At 42.7% G+C, this 22,181-nt stretch overlaps 1 protein-coding gene across 2 annotated transcripts in view; it reads right to left on the reverse strand.

Annotated features, from left to right (window-relative positions):
• Nucleotides 1-22,181, reverse strand: part of COQ8A (coenzyme Q8A) — a 48,884-nt gene that overhangs the window by 16,741 nt on the left and 9,962 nt on the right. The window contains exons 2-6 of one of the 2 annotated variants that reach the window (XM_064509932.1): nucleotides 19,343-19,368; nucleotides 17,898-18,092; nucleotides 15,108-15,518; nucleotides 13,727-13,793; nucleotides 4,335-4,409 (exon numbers count right to left, since the gene is read on the reverse strand). In XM_064509932.1, the coding sequence (XP_064366002.1) occupies nucleotides 4,335-4,409; nucleotides 13,727-13,793; nucleotides 15,108-15,518; nucleotides 17,898-18,074 (730 nt within the window). In that variant the 5' untranslated portion in view covers nucleotides 18,075-18,092; nucleotides 19,343-19,368. The remainder of the gene's footprint in view (nucleotides 1-4,334; nucleotides 4,410-13,726; nucleotides 13,794-15,107; nucleotides 15,519-17,897; nucleotides 18,093-19,342; nucleotides 19,369-22,181) is intronic. The other variant, XM_064509931.1, reaches the window with a different exon arrangement.

Here is a 22,181-nt window from a genome sequence, read left to right on the forward strand (position 1 = left end):
AGATCTTGGAGATACACAGCCTTTTCACACTTTGGAGGAGAAGGGTACAGAGGACATGGAGATACACAGCCTTTTCACACTTTGGAGGAGAAGGGTACAGAGGACATGGAGATACACAGCCTTTTCACACTTTGGAGGAGAAGGGTACAGAGGACATGAAGCATACGACATTTGTGGGAAGTCCACATATACAACAAGCAGGGCACAAAAAGGCATGGCAGCACTAACTGCCCTGAAGAACTCAGACAGATGAAAATTACTGGTGTGTCATGCAGTGGCAGCAGCAGCAAGAGCTCCTCTCCATCTCCAGCTGACTCCTTCCCAGGAGGGTACACAGAGGGAGCTCAGGCTGGCCCAGGGACAGGGAAAAGAGCTGGGATCTAAACTGAAGCAGCTGCTCTCTGAACTATGGTGGCTCACATGGTTTTGTGCAAACATCAGAGTGCTACTGAACTACCGGGCACCCTTATACCCCACCTAACAGCTGGCTGGCTCACAAAGCTCTCCCTAGAGGAGCGATGCCATTGAATTCCCCACCAGCAGTGTGCAGAGATGCCAAGCACTGCCTTCCCCTTGCTTCAGCCCCCATTTTTTACCTGTTTTGTGGGAGAACAGCAAGATGACACTGTGTGGGGGATATATTCTATCTGTCCAAACATTGTCCCAAAGCAAAGGAAGGATGTACATGAAATGGAGCAGCAGGTGGCGGGGGAAAGAAAAAAACAACAAAAAAAAACAACCAAGAGGGGTGCACACAAGACAGCTATTCTGGAATCCAGACTGAACAAGAAAGGAGAGCAAGATGCAGAGCTGCAGAAAGGGCCAGGAGTCACCACGTGCACTACATACAGCCATGCTCAGAGCAAATGTTGCTCTGGATCCTGGAAAGATAGAGCTGCCTAGGCCAGAAGGATCTAACTTTGCCTCCTTGGAAAGCTGGCTCTGGAGAGTGCAGTGCTTGGAGCCATCTGACAGAGCTCTGGCTCTCAAGTATATCAACAGGAAAGCTCTGGATCCTTAGCAATGATGTCCTTGCACAAGATCCATGAGACACAGAAGCCAGGGAAACTACCAGATCAAAGCCTTACCCTCCCTTCATGCCACCTGTGTGCACACACACAAACACACACCTACACGCCCTCCTCAGAATCTACAATAGGATAAAAGATTTTGTTAATCATTAAAGTCATCTCCAGAACCCAATGAACCCTGACAGTTTGAAAACAGTCTTATCAGAGAAAGAGCCAAACACAGATGTTCTCCATCCTCCTCCTCTTCTGGCACATGCTTTTCAACGAAGTCAAGCCCACCAGGGCCACTACCTGATCACTAGCCAGCCCAGCCACATGTGATTAGTAGTTGTTTGGTCTTGCACATTGCTAAAAGGGGGTATGAACTGGAAGGTTACTTGAAAGTGAGAGTCAAAAGCAGGCTTAGGTAAATGGCATGTGAAGAGGAAGTGAAGAGGAAGAAATAAAACAGAAAATAGATATAGGCTTCCAAAAGGTGGGAGACGAGATTGAGACAAAACCCAGCACAGTCCAAAGTATGTTCTATGCCAATTTTCAGTAGCTTAAAGTGAAAGTTCTTCCCATAAGCAGCAGCCGCATTTTGCTGCTACAAACTATCCCTCCCATCTCAAGATTATGTTTACCTACCCATTAAAAGGGGAAGGAAAACAACAGAAAAACCAGCTAATCACATCTAAACAGCTGTGGCAGTGAGGAAGACTCATAAGGGGAAGCTCCTGCTGCCACAATGCCTGGAGACTGTCAGTTCTTCCACAGTGCAGGGAGCAGACAGATGCCCTCAGGAATGCTAGACCCACATTTTCCTTTCCGAGTCCAAAATCAGCTTGAAGCCTTTCAAATCTGTGTGCATCTTGCAGCTGCTCTTCCCCCACCTCCACTGTTCTTACGTGGAGAACCCACCACTGGGCTTTGTACATATTTGTTTTTAGGACCATCCACTACATAAGCTTTGGGGCAAGAGAACAGCCAAGAACATAAAAAAAAGCACTTGGGACTGATAACTCAAGGAGATTGCATTTTTTCCTTTCTGTAAGAAAACAACCCTATGTTCAAATCTAGGCCAGCTGCCAGCCCTTCGCAACTCTGCCCAGCCCACCATTTGCACAGTGCCTATCCGAATGGCCCAGTACAGGTCATTAATAAGTTATAAAATTGACCTTGAATCCAGAGTCTTTTTGCTAGTAATGGCAACTATTTATCTGGGCACCCTGTCTGATTTTTATTCCAGAAAACTTTGTTCTACTCTCCCACCCCATGTCAGCCTCACACTTTAGATGCATATTCTAAATATTGAGATTGCCATCAAGGTCACCACTGACCCAGGAGGATATTTTTAATTTGCTTGATCAGCATAGTAAGAAAATTCATGCTGGAAATGGAGTATAGCCATCCTCTTTTTAAACGGATAGTGTTAACAAAACCACTCAGTAAAGCACTTAGAGGGCAGCATTAACCCCTCAAGTCCGTAAATAAAACCCTGCAACTACATGCAGGAGGTATGCAGTGGAAAGAATTTATGTCCAGGACATCAGGCTGGGGGCGGGGGCAATTACACCACATTTTTTGTTTGAGGGCAGAATTCTTGCACCTTAGGAAAATTCCTTCTTTCTCCCAACATAAGGAAGAGAAACAAAGCCACTGTACTCCCACAAGTTTCATAGCTCTGCAAGCTCTTGTTTTCACTTTGGGGTGTGCCCGATTAGAAAATAATCTGGCAAGCAGAGAAATACCAACAGTTGTGCAATATCTCCTCAGTTAAAAGCAAAGCAAATCATCAGTTTACATCAGGTACAAACAACCTGCCAAACACATCGCAAGTGCTGAAAGCAAAAGCCTTCAAGGATTCTCTACAGGCTGGGCCATGTTTGCCAACATGCATGCTTTAAATCAAAGCAAAGAAACCCACCCAGCCTCAAACACCTCAGGTCAGGGAGCGAAACAACTCTTAGCCAAGGATCCTTTTTCTCTGGTGGGCTGCTCTGCATTGCCTAGTTGCAAAGGGAATATAAAGATACAAGCGTTAACAGGTAGCATCCTAGATGGCATACAGACGGCTCCTCCTGCCACAGGGGTGTGTGCTCTCTTTTTAATTTCTTCCATTCTGAGCCACTCAAATACTTCCTGGAATAGAAGTTTATGCTTCCTCAACGAAGAGGAGGGGAAGACACAAACTCGCCTAGTAGTACAATACAATTGTCCACAGTAAAATTACAAGGATTCTCACTATCTGAAAGCAATGCTTCCGAACCAGGAATGATTTGACCTCATTTTTGCCTTTAACTACAAAAGCTTAACCCTTTCTGCCCATTTCCTCCAGTCACTGGAAAAATCCAAATGTACTGGCCAAACCAGATAAAGCAGCTGAAGACCAGACAGCCTGCAATGACTTTACTAAGAACCTTACATTTTGCAGTGTCCCGCCCAAGCTTTTATGGATAAGAAACAAGTGAATCTAGCCAGAAGCTTTAGGAGTAAATTTGCTGTTTTCCAGGAAAGAACGCTATGTACATTGTGTACCCTAAACCACTTATCTGCACACAACCGTTCTCTACAACCACATTTTACAGTGTATAAGCTTGGAGAAAAAAACCTCACGGCATGACCAAGTATAATTCAGGAATATTATGCCCCCAGCTTTAATCAAGCTGGCAAGGAAACCTGAACAGATATGGCAGGCGTTTTGAGCTTATTATGAGAAAGTTTCAGAGAAAGGCAAAAGATACTGGAAGTAGAAATCCGCCATTTAACATGTACCTAAGTTGTCTTCTCTCCCTTAAAAGAGAAAAGGGCAGCCATCCTCTGAGTTCCTACAAGGCACAACAGCCCCACATTTTAAATAGACTGCAGCCACTAGCAGCATACATTTTTCAGACATACAGGCTCATATACAGTTTCTGTACTGGTAGAACTAAATGGTTTTACTGTACAATTTAAACAAAAAAAAGAAATCCAAGAGCAGGCTCAAGTATAGCGTTCATACTCAGGTGTGGCTATGGGGAAGCAAGCTGTAGGAACCACGTTGGCATAAATTTATTCTCCCATGTATACTCTGTCTGTATAGTGAGGTTGTGGTACACTTAGATGGGAAAAGAGTCTGGAGGTGGGGAATCAGTACTGTAACAATAAAAGAAGTAGCTGCATCTTTTTACTCTGAACATACCACCTTCCCAACTTTTAAAAGAATAAAATCTTGCAAATGACTATTCAGGTAGACTGTGCATGAAAAAAAGAAGAAAACAGGAGTAGTGACTTTTTTTTTTTTTTTTTAAAGACAAAAGGAATAAGGATGCAAAAACGGCTTACCATTGCGTTCATCAGGTCTAAGGCTCTTCTTTGCAACTTCTGCCAATGCCCCAATGCCAAGACCAACAGCTAGTCCTTTAAAACAAGAATAAAAAGACCCTGATCAGTGTGAAAAGAGCTTCTCTCCAAACCATGCAGAGGCAGTTTTTGTAATTAATCCTAAACCACATGATCATATGCACAGCTGCAAAAACAGTTCGATTAGAACATCCTGGATTTTACAATGGAGTCATCTTACAATTTAACACTGAACTGTTTTCTCCTGTACCTCTTTCTTCAGCCCAGCATGTCAGGCAAGTACCATAGGCTAGGCCAGTCTGGGATGCCCAGCTCCTATAAAGGGCACCAATGAGTGCTACTCAAGAGCTCTCTGCACTCTGGCTGAGCTCCTGCTGCAGACTAACTGTGGGATTTAGAAGAGCAGGGGAGAAAACTATTCACAATGTGGTTCTGGAAGTAAAGACTCCCCCACGATACCACGGTAGGGGGAAGCAAAAATATATTCCAATAAAGCCATTCTCAGTAGAGTTTCAAGAGGCGTAATTTTTCTGTGCCCTGTTAGCACAAATAAACTTGAATGTTGAGGCATTAGCTCTCTTACTTCCAACTGCTCCTTGATTAAGGGAAATAAACATATTTTCCTTCCAGAGGCCCACCTTATCCAAACAGCATTGTACACTACAAGTCCAAGAAGCTGGGCCACGGAGTAACTGCTCACACACAGCAACAGCAAGACCACAAGATCAAACACCAGTGTTCACGTGCTATCCCACTTGCAAGCAGCGAGGTCTGGGGCGCTCCCTCACAGCCACAGATTAAGCTATGACTACCAGAGCATTACAAAGAAGTGTTATCTCCCTCCACAAACCTGACCGAAACCACCAGAGATTATACATCACACACATTAATCATGCAATAACCCATACCACCAAAGGTATGACTGCCTTCCCAATTTCAGATATTTTATCTTACTGGATAATAAAAGATATGGGTGACTAGGGGGGCTGGTGCTTCCTCCCAGCTCCTGAGCAATGGTGGATCCCATCATGCCTTACTCCCACAGTGCTGGCAGGACCTGGCGCGCACGTCTTCCAAGCGCCCCAGGCCCTCCTTGAGTCACTGTGGGACAGCTTCCCAGATAAAACTACCGGGTGACACAGACAGCACGGTGAAGTACACACAGCTGACACGCACACAGTTTTTTGTGCATGCGTACGTGGGAGGAAACGCAGTGTGTGCATCCACGCACGTTTTGTAGTGTTAGCTGAAGAAGCCTGGGCACAAACAAGTTGAACCTCATTTTGCATGGCGAGTTCTTCCTCTTTCCCATCAATTAATGACAACTCCACCTGTACCAATAAAATTTTAAGCTTGCACAGTACATCTCCTGCAGAAACAGCTCCACCTCGCAATCCTGCGGACTAAGTGCACTGGGCCAAAGAACCCAGCATAAGGCGAAGCACAGCAGGCATCAGTGACATCACAAGGCCTTTGCACTAACTGCTTCCAAGGCTGCTTTCATACAGTTTGTCAGCTGAGGCAGTTTACCTTCAGACTAAGCTTTCATTCTCCATTGCACATAGATATTTAAGAGCACATGGTGTAACAGAGAAACCTACACTCAGCAAAACACTTCCAGCTTTCACAAGATGCCATGATTTTAACACTTCAATACTTAGATTGAAAAACACTTAAAAAAAATCCTAAAATAAACGGTGAGTTTTGCTTTTGTTTCATATTCTCCTTATTTTCTGCAAGTCTTCCTATAAAGGTGTGGCACCTATATGCTAAATTTAAGCCTGAGGAAGCCTACTATTACTAGCTAATTTCTGCAGACCCTTCAGTAGGGCAGAGCTATGCATGACCACTAAATGAAGGAAAGATCTTAGTCTTTTGCACTCAAAACCTGAAGATTTTATTATCTGACAGAAAACAAGGAAAGATACCCCTAGACTCCTCAGGAAGAAGCAGAGTCTTTTCAAACACAGTATAAATAGGACCTATTAAAGCACTGATACACAGTCATCTCCAATCACATCTCATATACGAGACAGTAGCACAAGACACTAAATCTGAGCAGAAAGTGCGAAGAGTCAGACAGAAAGGAAAGACAGCAGATCTCAAACAAAAAGTGATTTGCTAGGCTACAAGTGAGTGGCAACTCACACAGCACTTGTTCTGTTGGCCTTTATCCTATTTCCATTACTTCCAAAGCAGAACGTGGCTCCGTCATTATCAAAACTTGGACGAACAGGGTTGGCAGTAATTGGTCCCAATTAAATAAACCACATCTCCTGCTAAATGTTCCGACTCTTTTTCATGTTCATTACTACAAGTTTTGCCTCCCATACTGCCTTACTTACTGCACTTACTGCATTTACTCCCAATAAAATGTATTTTAAGTTATTAATATCTCCTTGCACTAAGACATAAACCACTTTAAAGGCAAATCAAGACTAGAGACTAGATTCTACCCTGTCTTCCAGAATAAAGCCAGAGAAGTTCTGGTATGCTCCAAATTAGTTCTTGCTTTTCACCACTGTAAGCAAGACCAGACTCCAAATAAATGTACGTCATGCCTTCTCTGCTTGTGGTTGTAGAGTCCAATGTCCAAACTGAAACTATATACTCCCCTAGAAAAAGGGTGCTTCTATTACAATAGCTGCTCTTAAATTGGACAGAGTGGAGGGATAAGAAAATTCTGCTAGAAAATGAACTCCCAGTATTAGCCAACAACTGTTTCAAATTTAAAAAGCCAGGCATAAATAAGTTTAAGCCTTAGCAGCTGCTTACTATTAAAGGTCTGAAGTTGAAACGAAGGCTTCAAGAATCTTTGCAATATAATCATAGCATCCAGCAGGGTATTCAACTCTGGGCATTATATGAAAATGCAACACTCCAACTTCAAATCTTCAGCAACTAATTGGAAACATCTCAGGGCGTATAAAGCCTGGGCCTAAATGTGGTAGCAGGCAGGTAGAAAATACTCTTGGAACTGTGCAGGATCATGTTTATCTTTGATGTCTGCTCCTTAGCAGCCAAGCCTGCAAGGATGTAACCAGCTGTACATGTAACCTATCACTAAGAAACAGGTGATAATTCAAAAGTCATTTCTCACAGAGACAATGCCAAAATTTGGCCTCTTCTCCAGACCTCTGAGGCTTAGGAAGGGCTGCCACTTTTGAGAAATATCCATTGCTCACTTTTTTCCTTTGTTTTTATCAAGTTATTTATCAGAAGAATTCTAAAGTTAAGAAATTAATATCAATGGCTAAAATTCGTCATGGCTATAACTCCATCCACTAACATCAACACTGGATATTAATCTGATGCTGAACTTTGGGAATCTGTTACTTTCTCCTTCACTAATTTGAATTTCATTATCTGTGGCATTTGGAGCGCACGCAGCTCATGCAACAAAAACCAGTGTGGGAAGCTTCAGCTTTCCTTATCTTACAAATTAGGCTAATGTGCTAGGGTTTGGAAAACAAATACAAGACAGGAGGGTTCAAAGCCACAACACTCATTCCCTGAAATGCTGTTCATATTTGTTTTCCAAGCTTCTTCTACACACCCACCCATCTGAAAAGCTGTGGTCTAGGCGCATACTGTTTGAACGCCGCTAATGCTGCCAGTTGTTCATTTGTTAGTAAGAATAAGTCATCCCTCCCGAGAAGCTGCCTAGCTGTAAAAGAAAAAGCATTCTCCTTATCTGTACCACTAGCCTACTGACCTTGGACAAGGCACTCCTAAAGTCCCTTGCTTTCCTTAGCCACAAGATGAGTACTTCCAACAAGATTTATTATTCTGGAACAATTTTCAGCATCACTGAACAGCCACAGTTCAGCACCTCGGAAAATAACATCCCCCAGCACCAGCAGAAAGTCACACTCCAGCATTTAGTACTTTATGTAGGCAGACAAATCATTGCAGGCCTGGAAAATGCCAATTGTTTTTATAACAGTGGAGTGTTTCTTCGGACATTTTCCAGGCATCTCCAGCATGCACAACACTTCAAACCAAGCCCATCGAGATCTGAATCAGGTTGAAAGACACACACACACTCTTCTTGCTCAGCAACTGGCACAACAAAACCAATGGATGCTGAACAGCCTGTTATCGCTCTGCTCAGCCTGCCAAGCTCTGGAGGTGGGCAAGATCTTCCCCGGGAGCAGCCTGTGTTCTGGGTTCAGTCATGTCAGACGCTGCAGGCACACGTCACAAGCTGCAGGCACAGCTGCGCATTGATTCTGGTTAGCTTTGAGTACTAAAATGCTCTCTAAAAGAAAACCACACATAGTTGTCACTCGTGTATGTCTCTGAATACTGCAGTTGTCATCCTGTATAGACCTGAAGGAGATTAAGAAGTTTGTAACCTATTTTAAAAGAGACTTTCTTCCAAAACTGTTTAGAAATCCATTAAGTCTAAACATCATTGCAAGCGCCTTGCATTTTCGTTACTGCAAAGGGATCTTATCACATAATTAAGTGAATAAACTTACAAATCAGGAATGTAATTAAGGAAGAAGAAAACTGGTGTGGGAGACAGGCAGGAAAGAAATCATATGAGGACGGATAAATGGAAATGAAGGAAAAAGCAAGAACTGGGCAGAACTGGTGACCTATCAGGCCATAAAACAAGCAAGGAACAAAGAATAAATAAGTAAATGTGTATATATATTTACTGATTCCAACACTGAAAAAATCAGGGATGATATTTAGCACTATAAAAGCAGCTATCAGGAATCACTTCAATTGCAGCAAGAAAAGCAGCATACACAAATGCATTTGAAGAACAGAAAGAAGTTCAGTAGTTTGGCTCTAGTCTATGACTAAAGTCTAGACAATGCGCTAGTCAGCATGCAACACTCATTAGCTCAGCATCACACATGAGTATTAGAGAAGATCTTCAAGCCTTCCAGCAATATTCTCTGTACATCTTTGCTCCTAGAATAAGCGAGAAGCCAGGCAAACTTGCAGCTGCAGTCGAAGTACTTCTGCCTGTTACTAACACGTCCATCGCCTGCAAGAGTATCCTAACACCATGGCTGACAAATCAACATTCCCTGGAACATTTGATTCATTCAGTCCACAGGAAGGAAGAGAAAGCAAAGAAAACACGCAAGGAAATGAACAAGGCAAAGTGGCTCAACTGTGAAAGGGACTGTGCCAACAGCATGGAAATTCAGCTGCCTGAACCCCAGAAAGAGTTAAATGAAATCCATTTTTTACCTACTCATCATCTTTCCATCTTCAAGTCCTCAATGTTGTTCTTCCACTGGTGAAATAAAGAAAGAGCGATTTCTATCCCAACAAGAAAAGGCATAGGCAAATGCCACCTAGCAGACCTCTTGCCTTGTTTCAATCCACCTCAACCATTTCATTTCCCATATAATTTTCTGGGGTCTTCAAACAAACATGGTACTACAAAGCACACAGAAAAGAGACCAGCCTCTGAAAACTTACTTGCCATTAAGCTACACTCCCCAGTGGACATAAAACAACCTCATGCCCTTAATTATTTCCAAGGCAATGTGTACAGGGAGCTGGTGAAACAGGAAATAGTGACCCCCCCCCTCCAATCCCACACTTAAACCTGACCGTTTAAATGCTCTAAGAAACAGGAACAGAGTTGATCCACCACCATTCAACAAGTTAACAGTGACATCTCCCCAACAGGGCTCCTTCCAACTGTTAACCATCATTCTTCAACGCAGCACTGTTGTATGTTTCTTTTTTCAGCAGCTCCCAAAAACCAATGATGTAACTGGAGACTCATGAAATCATCCCAAACCTTCTTGTTTCTGACTTCTGTTGAAAATGCAAGACAAAAGAGGATGCATTTGGGAGAGAGAACAAGCACTGTGCAGGCACAGGGACCTTCCAACACATCTACTATTGAGGTCTGAAGCACTTAGTTTACTTCAGGTTTATTTTCTTTTTTCCTCTTGGAAAAGGCAAGATAAGTTGGGCTGGGCCTCGGGAAAACAAATTCAGTTCCCATCTCAGTCGGGAACTGCCTCCTACACACTCATAAAAGCTCCCTTAAATCAGCCTCATTCCTCAGCTTCCAAATATTTTCTAAAAATTATATACACGTTACCTCTTGCATCACTTCTTTGAATAACACCCAGAAAGGACTGACTCCAATCCAGCGAGGGCAAGAAGTAGCTAAGAGAGGCACACAAGCACAGCCCTTCCCTGCTCACAGTCTAAGAGGAAAACAGCCAACTCTAAGCCGAAGCTCACCAAGAGCTTCAGAGCAATCAAAAAAGGGAAAGAAGCAAGTGACACATCACAGTTCTTGCCATCAGCTAATGTTTTTCTGGTGAAAGGCACAGTTGTTAGACTACTGTCTTCTCACCTCCTCCCCTCTTAAAGGCTCTATCTGTAACTGGACAGGTTTTTTCCCTGCCAGAAAAACTCTATCCTAGATCAGCAAAACATTTATTTAACTGTTAACTTCTCATTCAACCTTTAAGCTGTTGTGACTACAGAACAGGAATGCGCAGAGATCCAGAAGGCCTATCTGACAGTAGCTCTGTGACAGTTAGGCATACCTCAGCCCTTCACAGAAAGCCACAGACCATACCCACTTCCCTGCATACTCAGGGCCAAGTTCAGAAAGCATCTACAATTCACTTGAACTTCAGTAGAAAGAGCAAGAATTCAAGTACTCCTAATAATCTCTCCCTTGAGCACTGAAAACACTGACTCATCCAGCAAAGCAGCTCCCAGTATTTCTCATAGTATCTGCAGTATTAAAGTGCTTTGTAGAGACGTAATTTGAAAGAGGACATCTCATCAGATAAGAAAGAGTGAGCCAAGAAAAGTCACACTAGAATTAACTGATGTGGTTTCACAGTTACACTGTTTCTCTCAGGCCCACATGGAGGTCAGAAAAAGCACTCTAAACTTGGAACAAACACCACGCAGGAGCTGTTCCGAGCTAAAAAATGGATCCTTCTTTCCCTGTAGTTTAAAAGGCTATCTAAAAGCTCATATCAGTCTGGATCAAGATCTGACAATTAAGAAGTGTTCCTTATTGACAGTCCTCCCATATGGGATTGCTCACACTACTTTAGAACCTCCCATCCCAAAACATTCAAGCGTGACAAGTCTGCTGGAATACTGCCAAAGCTTGTTTTTTTGTTTTTTATTATTATTAAAAACCCTACTATAGCCCACATCTGCTGTTTGTTAACCAGCGCACTGACAGTACTACTTCTCCTTGCTGTTGCAACAAGAACTCAGAGGGAAGAAAACAAATGAGTGCCAACAAGAGACTGCAGAGACCAGAGAATCTGAACACCTCTCTCTCCATTTTTGCAACAAGACCTTCCCCTAAAAGCAGGCTGAATACAACAGTCTTGTCTTGTCAACAATTTCAATCATATGAAACAGACAATTGGAGAAGAGAAGGGACAAGACCAAAAACTGGATAAAAACAGGTATGACAAAGGATGCTGCTATCAACAATCTCTTTCTTACTGTCCCTTTCTGTTGTTACTTTTTTTTATCCTGAGGCAGGAGAAGACAGCTAGTTATATTCCCTCTTGAAGCACGAGTCAGCCTTTCCTCACGCAACAGTCTTGAGTGCCAAGAGCTGGAGTGTACAGCCACAGAACTGGAACTCAAAGTTCACAGAAAATATGGTCATCTGCCACTTCACATCTACCAGCTGTCAGCAAGCTGCAGATAAATCCAACAATTTGGAAAACGAGTTAAAAATGCTGCAACACATTTTCTATTAAAAACAAGAAAAAAATCGAGGCTGGACTAGGAGGGAGGCTTGTATGCTAATGGAGCTTAAGAACAATAGTCAAATCAGTTTGAAAATGATGTCCTTGTTACTCCAAAAAGCAGATCATGACTGCTGGTTCTCTTTAAAGAATAGTAAGCATGCCAAGAAGACAGAGTGCCTGCAATGAAGCACAAGGTTCAAGAGATTTGACAGGCATTAAAACATTCTTTCTTATCACAAAGCTCACTCGCTATTACTGCACTACAAAGAATCAGTCCCTGCCCCCAACTCCCCTAGTGCGCACAACACTGACAAACACACACACACAGTGATTATTTTCAATATAACAGTTGATCTGAATTGCATTCAACAGGCTGTATATTCTTCCTTCCTCAGAGATCCATAGCACAGTGTCTAGTTTGCACATGTGTTTTTCTGCCAAGTGTTGTGGAAGAGAATCAGAGCCACAAGAGTCTAACGTGCTACTTGTGAGAGACTGCTCACAGCCTAGTTAGGCTACAGTTATCTCAAAACACTGCGGTCACAAAAAAACAGTTTAGAGACTATGCCATCTAATGATCAGCTAAGTGAGGCTAGCTCCACTGTGATCGGTTTTTTTCCCCACCTGCAATGCTGTGATAGTTCCCTTTCTCTCAGGAACATGTAAACACATCTTGGGATACAAAACATTAGATAAGCACCAATTGTCAACATTGTTATAAAGCAGCTAAACATCTTCAATGAGTCCCATTCTGCAAATGGCACTCTGCAGTCTAGGTTTCAACCAGAGTTTGCTGCAAAGAGCTTATGCTCTCAGACTTCATTTTTCCTGTGAGAAAATCACTTATAAGCAATTGCTAAGTATATCAAACCTTGTCTATTATCATCTCTGCACCCGCAAATCAATACCAAAAGAATATATTCTATATTCAATCACTATTCAGAGGAGTAACCTGGAGATGTTTGAGAAAAATCATTAAAAAAAGACTCAAGTTGCTCCAGCTGTCTGTGCTGACAACAGCAGCACGTTGTGAGGACTGGGAGGAGAATTTTCTCAGTCAAATGGAATCACATATACAGGACTGGGACATTTCTACAGACTGGAGAACAACCTACACTCCTCTCTCCCCCTCCCCTTAAAACAGCAGGATCCAGTATGTGTTACCAAGACAACATGCAGTATCTGCCCTATACTATTAAGAGCAACTCTTCATTTCAGAGCAGGACTAGGAAAGCTAAACTCCAGGAATCCAATCAGCCTGTGGTCCCAAGAGAAAGACAAAAGAAAACACATGCCAACTCCATGGTGGTTGTTGAAAACAAATAGATTGCTGAATGCATCTGAAAGGTCAGTTTGTCTATTTGAGTAGGAAACTCTTTTCTTTGCCATACTACTGCAGTAGCTGTTAGATATGATTGGGAAAAAAAAAAAAAGTCAAAGTATAATATCACACTGAATAAAAGCCAAGATCCATAAACAAATGAAGCTCTGAACCAGGCCAGCTGTTTATGGGAAAGTACTTTCTTATTAGCAAGCTTAGAGAGAAAACAGAACCAGTTAATGCTTCAAAAGAAGCACAGTCAGAGCCAACCATTAATCAGTACGTGCAAGTCCAGTGACTTCGCAAATGTGTGTGTGCTACCTCACCTCCAAAGTTGGCGAGCCTTCCAATCCGTGTGACAGGAACTTTACGCTCTCGGGCCCGTTCACTGAGCTGCAGCAATAGGGGAGGAGGGAGAAAGGAAAATGGGAGAGAAAAAAAAAATAAAGGCCACAAATGAACTGGGCATAAGGTCAGATACCTACAAATTAAGAATGCAACTTCTAAAACACTTAAAGAGTAACTCTGTACTACAGAAAGCTTTTCCTCAGATGTCAAGCCCCATACAAGTTGAGAGATTTTGAAGCAAACACACTGCAGAACAGACATACCATAAACTGAAGCATATGCTAAACAGACAAATGAGAGGTTGAGAAAGAGAAATGCTGACAACTGGGTTTAGAAACCCCATTTTTTACTTTTACCTCAGGAGTCCTTATATTATTAAGATGCACAGTGCTAACCCAACCCCCCTTCCACACATGAAATTACAACTCATGGAAGATTGTCAGATTCACAGTCCTGCAGATACTTCCTCTCCACACACAACAGCTGGAGCCATAGAAGCATTCAGTTTCATTGAAGCAATGGCTTCAAATAGCTTCAAATGTGTGAACCCACAGTAGCATCTGATACTAGGTTTGGGGAAGAAGGCAGAAAGTCTGAGCAGATGGCAAGTCTCTCCACTGCAAAGGGAGATTCCACTCTCCACTGTGTCTGTCCACTATGACAGAGAGAGAGAAAAGAGAAGCCATTCTGCTGTGGCCTTTCTGCCCTGTCTCACACAAGGGCAAGATGCCCAGAAGCAACATTTGAGAGCTATGCTACTTTCTGATCTACTAATGATCAGGACATGTCCTTCATCTCTAGAAAGACTGCAAGACAGAGCTTAGAAAGCCATGACCTTCACTGAGAGAAGTTTAGGCCCAGTCCATTTTTCATAGCCATGGCAAGACTACTAGCTAGAGGGGGCAGGCTTTCTAGGTCAAAAGAGACCTTTTAGGGTAGTCCTCAAACCTTTGTAGCCTACAGCTGTCCCCATCTGCCCAAAGTCTCACCCTGAAAACTGGTGTGAAATACTGACCTGTCGTTACTGTAATAGCACACCAAGTCCTCACAGCTCAAGGAATGAAAGGAGAGCTCCTGTTTGTATAAAGCTGAAGTCTGACCCTATGCATGCATTTTAAACATGCTCTCACACCAGAATCTGATATACAGGGGGCAGGTGTCAGAACAGCCTGAAAAACTGTCAACAGAATAATCAGAGATCCAAGTTAAGGAGCACTGACACTTCCCTCTTTCGCCCCCACAAGAAAGGAATAGTGAAAGTGTAAGAGGTGAGAGAAACACAGGAAGAGGTAAGGACAATCCAGTACAGAAAGCACAGTACTAAGAATCCTTATTAAAAAAATAAACAAATAAACATACCATCTGTTTGTAAGGTTTCTGCTCCGAACCTGCTTTGGCTTGTCTGGCTTTATCAATATCTTCAGCTGTCAGTCCACCAACTGAAGAATGGTCTTGGTGAAAAGCCCTGTTTTGTCCAAAGGCAGCAGCAAAAGGATTTCCAGGGTCCCTAAAGCCTCCAAATAACCGTGCATCCATTTTGGCAGGGAAAGGCTTCTGTCCCAGGCCTGAATCTCCAGCCTCGCCAACATTTCTAAGAGGTCCATCAGTAGTGTAAGAATAAGCAGGGCCCTCACCGCTGCGTTCATGGGGCTTGCCAGGTGGAGCAGAGAAGTCCATTGAAGCATTTGACGGCTCTCGTGCTGAGAAGTCATAGTCTTTTCCAAAATCGTCAGTGAGATCAGTTAAGTTCTCCTGCTGTTTGCCTAGTTCCTGCAAACAATAATAGAAATACTTCAAGAACAGAACTTAAAACCTGGTACATACTCACCCTTGATCTTCAAAATGGACGTGCAGCTGGGCTGTCCTGCCTCTACAACAAGCAATTTATACAGCATCTGGCACCAGATACATTCACAGTAGGGACAGAAGAAAAAGGGAGCCACCAAGGACATTTGGGACCATAGCCAGTTTTTCAACCAGATTGATGGGACAAATTCTCAAACACAGGCAGCTGGAGATGCCTTGCTCAATGCGCACTGCCAGGAAGGGCCACTAATTCTGCAGATCACTACAAGCTATATACTGCCCAGAAATAACAGGTGATGGGAGCTACAGAATAACATGAGATAGCTTTTGCTGTCCCTCATTACAGAACTGCCCTCATTCTCAATGTTCAGTTCTTACCCCTAGTGTGCTCCCTCCTCCCACACTTCCCCGGTCATGCAGTATCAGCACTTTGAAGCCCAAAACTACCTGAAGCAAAACCAGATACCTACCTATACACCAGTAAGCTAAGCCCTCCAGGGCCAATGACATTACCAATTTCAAAACACATTTCATCAATCAAGCAACAAATTATGGCAGAGTTTGCTGTCATCTAACAAACAAACAAAGGTGCTAGGACAACAGTGCCAAACACAGCAACACTCAAGATAAGCTTCTCCTGACTGCCTTCTGTTCTGTCCTGACCTGCAACAGCTGCCCCATGAGCCCAGATATTTCCCATCACTTTTTGGCACAGGCAATACCAGAGCCAGCAGCAGAGCATTAACTCCAATTTATTTGTTACTCTATATATTCCAATCACCTGTCTCAGTAACAACAAAATCCTGGAAGTACTGATTACCATCAAGGCCAATCAAAAGGATTTTAAGTCCTGCTGTGGTCAGGCAAGCAGGCAGCATATTTTAGGCTCTTTCCTAAGTACTAATTATTTTTCCCCTCCTTGCGGAAAAAAGCAGAACGTAGCCCTTCCTGTTATGCAGCAGGTCTCATGCTATTTGGAACATCAAAATTACTTGCGGGATGGGGTGGGGAGAAATCTCTCTGCATATGGGGACCATGGCCACAACACTGACTGACAACTGGAAGCAAGACGGCCTCTCTACTTCCACACTTCAATCTTTAAAAGCATGTCAGACAGCCAAAGACTTGCCACAGATGAAGAGACAAGAAATATATTCACTTACTATAAAAACCTTCCTCTCTTCAAAACAGAGAAGTCTTGTAGCCCAGGCTGCGGATTTCTTAAGAGGCTCTGCTTTGGCAGCAGCTTCTCCTACAACTCATTTACAGAATGCAATGCGAGTATTCTGCAGAGGTATGTGCATGGATTTTCTCTTTTGCAGTGAAACATACACAGAAACAGGAAAACACTGTCTCTTTCCGTGGATGCAAAAGGAAGACAAAGGCAGGTCAAAGCACTAACAAATACACTTAGAGTGTTTCTCAGGTCAAAGCAATGGCAAGCTTAAACAGAACCCGGGTAACATACGATCAGATTCTAGGGCTCAAGCCAAAGGATACTGCCATGATAATCTAAACTTACTGCACAAAGTAAACCTCAAAACCTCACCCATTAATTTCTGCTTCAAGGCCATAATTTAATTGTGCTACAGGATCATTCTAAAAGATGACTATTCTTCATTTAGATAAGTTTCTTCTCTCAGACAAGCCCCAGATTTTCAGGAGATAGCAAGACAGCAAATGGGAGGCTCTTATCCATACTCAGGTCTAATACTCATACTGATAACAGAAGCTGCCATTAAAAAAAAAAAAAAAAAAAAAAGAAGAAGGAAAGAAAAAAAGACACTTTTCCTTAGGTTCCTCATTCAAAAAAACCAGACTCCACTATAAGTGATGAATATGCAAACACCTGACCCTGAGCCTTTCTTAAAAAAAGTCACATGCACCAAGTCCATAAAGAAAGGAGGAAGCACTAAGCTAAAGCCAATTCACTCTCGAAAAGTTCATTCTCTCAGTCAAAGGAGGGGTAACCAATGACTGAAGTTTGAAGGAGACCATCAGTAACAAAGCCGCTGGCCAATCTTAACAAGACCTTGATCTCTGACAAGATGAGGAGAGCAAAGGACACTTCTTTTTCAGCATGCTTTAAACAGTCAGAAATGGAAACTGATACACTCTGCTAAATGTTCCCCTCCTATTTGTGTCCAAGCACCAAACGCCTACCGCACCCTACAGAACTCCTGGAGAATTTGCAGCTTGTTCCAATATCTGTATTATTTACCCAGCACTTCACACAGCTAGGTTCTAGTTCACGATGGGAGTTCCTAGCCACTCTCACCATATAAGTTTCCTGAAAAAAGGCAAAAAAAGACCTACTATACTGTACACACAAGGTTTCCTTACCTGCATTTTCCCCAAGGCAGAGCTAAACTGTTCTTCAGCAGCAGCCTGCAGACTCTTTGCAATGGTAAATGCATCACCCCCAAGGAGCACCTGCCGAAGCTGTCCTGCTTGGGTTTCTAGGACCGCTTTGCTGAGCTTTGTCAAGCCTCTCATGACCATGATGGCATCACCCGCCATGATGGATCTCTTTCTGTGCTGAAAGATGAGAGAGAGAGAGAAAAAGAGAGAGAGAAAAAAAATGTCATGGAACACAGCAATAACAAGTTTACAACTAGTTTCAAGTCACCTGAAAGCCAATGGCATATCCCAGATAATCTCATTCCACTTTGGCAACCAGCCACCGTGAGAAATTCTGTTTGCAGTTCAGATAACACACTGGCCAGCTTGAACAACAGCTAGCTAGCTGACCTTACCAGGCAAAATGAGAACTCCTCTTCTGACCATGCATTTGTTTGGACGGCATTCCAAGACTTCACACAAATATTCAAGTTACTATTGACCAGGGGGGAGGCAAAGACAGGTAAATCTCAATGACACTGCAAAAATGGTCCTAATTCCTTCCCAATCTTTAAAAAGGTTAAATGCATTAGCATTTGGCCTTTGATTATCAGGCCTTGAAACATATTTTCAGTGCCTGATAGCATGGATGAAGTGTACTGACAACTGCCACATCCCATTCCTGCCTTGGAACCATGCCTGTGCATTTCACATAACACAATTTCTTCAGTCTCACTTCAGTAAGTGAGCTTTGTCTATCCTCCAAAGGTAGCCCACTCAGCCCCCAACTTGTAGCTCCCTCTGCCATTTGTAACCGGAAACTTGGTATGCTCTAACGCCTCCCTACCGTGACCTTGCAAACCATTTGGGAAGTGCTGCGCTACCATGCAATGCAGAGTCAAAACTCAGTATCACTTCCTACTTAAGAGGCACCCTGTCTCAGATTCATAACAGTTTCTGCAGTTTCAGTGTCCCCAAGTACAAACTGGGCATTATAGGATGCAGAATAGAATGTTTTTCAGATGAAAAAGTTCAGGTGACCCCTTTTAGCACAGCCTCGAACTAAGTTCAGGCTCAGGACACCAGCTCGCCTATACTGCTATGGTTCAAGTAAAAGAAAAGCAGGAGTGGCTTGTTCCAAGCAAAACTGTCCCTCAGAAAAGGCAGCCCATGGATATGAAGTAAATGGAGCAGATGCACACAAACTGTGCTGGAGTGCCAAAACAGTCTTGCCAGGGAGATGGTTTTATCCGTTTATTTTGTCTCCCACATCTTTAAAGCACTCCCACATCTTTAAAGCACAGTGAGGATAGGCCAGTGTAGACTTTTCAGCAGTCTGAGGTGTCGCAATTCCAGGGCTGGCTCAGTCACATGCACTCCCATATTTTCTGGCACAGAAGATGGAGCCACACAGTTGGCACAAGATGCTGCTTAAGGCTCAACCTCACCTGTGGAATATTCTCTCTGTGGTGATCTGAAGAAGAAGAAGAAGAAAAAAATCTGACTGCAGTAGCCTCCGAGCACTGCCAGGGCCACATATTTAAACTATTGCCAAAGTAGGTGCACAGGCACCATTTCATTTTTAGAAGATATTCTGTCAACACCCACATATGCACAACAACTGTAACTGTTAAAACATTGAAGTGATTTAAGTGATACAGAGTCAACAGCACACATGGTATTATGCCCTACTGCAAACAACAAATGATCGGATACAGTTACCATTGTAGGAAATGCAAAGCCTGTCTTGCAAACAAGATTGCCTTATCAGTCACGCAGGGGAAGTATGGATTGCTATAGCTAAAGTTCAGGATACGTATATAATTTTGCTGCAGTCACACAGCAGAAGTGTGGATTACTATAGCTAAATTTCAGAAATACACTGTTATGTAAATGATGATTAAATCTTGGTTACTGGAGTCTTTGTTCAACACCTGTTAAACGGTGATCAAAATCAGGAACAATTGCTGTAGCCAGGAAGTGAGTATTATACATTACATGCTCTAAGCATGGTCCGCAGAAGGACAGCCAAGTGTTAGCAACATTACCTGGGTTTAATGGGTTAGCTGTAAGAAAACAAAATAAAGTCCAGCCAGGTCACTGTTCTGTGGTTACCTTTACAAAACCTGCCTATATGCTCCCGACCCATAAGAAGTGTTACTTCTGATTCTATCCAGAGTTTAGTCACTAGGGCTGGTTTTAATGTTGCATAATACACTTTTAAATTTAAATGCCATTTGTCAGGTACAGAGATTTGCTCTGCCAACAACAGTATTTCCTCCGCCACATCCTTACACTGAAGCTATCCACAGAGATCTCACCCAAAGCATTTGCAGGTGATGCCTGCAATTCAGTGCTAGAAAAAGTAGTTAACCGACAGCACATTACTGTCCTATCTGAAACGAGACGTTTTACAGACTGCCTCTATTGAAAAGCTCATTTTTTAAACAGTCTCATGTATTAGGAGCATAGAAAAGATTGAACATGAACCACCCCCTCCCCCCCAAAGAAGAGCAAGAAAAGATAATGCAATACAGATCAATGTACACTAGGACAACTCACAAAAAATACTTTTACATGGATTCTTTCTAACCAACAATGCTAAAACCATATCCTTCCTTTCACCCAGAAAAGAGCTGAAGGGCTCATTTTGAATTGACAGTTATGATACAGTAAATGTATATTTTTAATAAATCTTCCAAAATAAAATTCAACAGAGAAGCTAATGCAACCACAAATGGAAAACACACATTGCTCAATGTGTGCTCAACCCCACATTGCTAAATATATCCATGAGCAGAGAGGACCAATTCCCCTTTACAGGTTTTAGCTATAAAAGACAACTCTGGGCCCAAATCATTGCTATTGATGTTCTACTGACTTCCATACTATCATCACTGCTTTCTCCAGCACCGTGGTTATAACCACCCACATATCATGCAAGTGCTTTGTCAGTTCAGAAGCATCAGAAACATGTTCCTATGCTGCACTGAAAAAAGGACAGGCTATTATAACAGGCCATTCCACCCAGCACCTCTTTACTCGCCGAACAGACAGGTGAGCTCCTCTACAATGCAGTGGGGAAGGTATGTCCCACAGGCTTTATAATAATTAATCACTCTCCCTCCGCACACCATCTTTCTGAGGCACTACATCAGAAACAACCACCAAATGAAGCTGCAGGCTCCATTACGAGCTAAAGTCCCTTGCAAGACAGACAGATCTCCCTCTACAATAAGGCAATCTGTACACATCAGTACATCAAGGGTACAAAGGGATTTACCTACACACAGGTAAATCAGACGTAAGGTGCTCTTGCTTGACTGTATGTAGCGACTCTCACACCTGCATGTTCTGGCATTCTGCAAAAGCCACAAAGCAAGACTCAGATCCCACTCTAGTGAGCTAATGCTTTCACGCAGAAGTTTTTCAAACGTGTTTTTATTCGTGGATTCTTAAAATGGTGTTCCAACAGAAACACAGGCCTGTGTAGCAAATACAAGCCTACAGGCTATTGACTTGCTGTTTTCAGTGATCTTTCACAGACCATATACAAGTAGCTTGCAGAGGACAAACTGAAACCACTGCTTGAACACATTTAAACACAAGGCATAGTTCAATAAAAACTTCACAGGTCACATCCAGAGAGAGTACCCAACACATAAAGGCTGAGGAGGAGCATATTTTCCAAAGTGAGATGACACTGCAACTTTAATACAACTGCATCTGTAAGCCACCTCCTTCCAATTCCTCATCCTTTGTATACTAAGTGCTTGCCATTAATAAAGCCAAGTCAGGAAAAAGCAGAGGAAAGGAAAATAACTATGCTGCAATGATTAATCCTTTGGCCACAGACATCAGGAGCAATAAAATATTCAGCTAACATCTGTACCCATCATCATGCACTATGAAAATGAGAGTTAGGAACTGCAATCAGAACTGAACTCTACTATACCGTAGGCCTTTTCCTTGCTGGAAAAAATCCCAGGATATCTAATTTTGTAGATCCCACATTCAGCAGGACACATTGCTTTCTGTGTCCTTTTCAGGAAAATTAACCAGAGATTAATGAGTTTATCACATGAAGAACGTGAAGAAAAAACAGGCTAGATAAGCAAGAAGGAAAAAAAAAAAAAGAGTACAAAAACAAAACAAAAAGAATCAGTAGAACTATCTTCTTTTCTTCAGTGAAAAAGTGATGAGCACAAGCAAGGACAAGAGACAAGAAAACTGAAAGATGGCAAAGCATGCACTTCCGAGGTAGAAGACTGGCACCACAACCCCAAC

Source organism: Dromaius novaehollandiae, chromosome 3, assembly GCF_036370855.1.
Source record: "Dromaius novaehollandiae isolate bDroNov1 chromosome 3, bDroNov1.hap1, whole genome shotgun sequence".
Lineage (NCBI taxonomy): Eukaryota > Metazoa > Chordata > Aves > Casuariiformes > Dromaiidae > Dromaius > Dromaius novaehollandiae.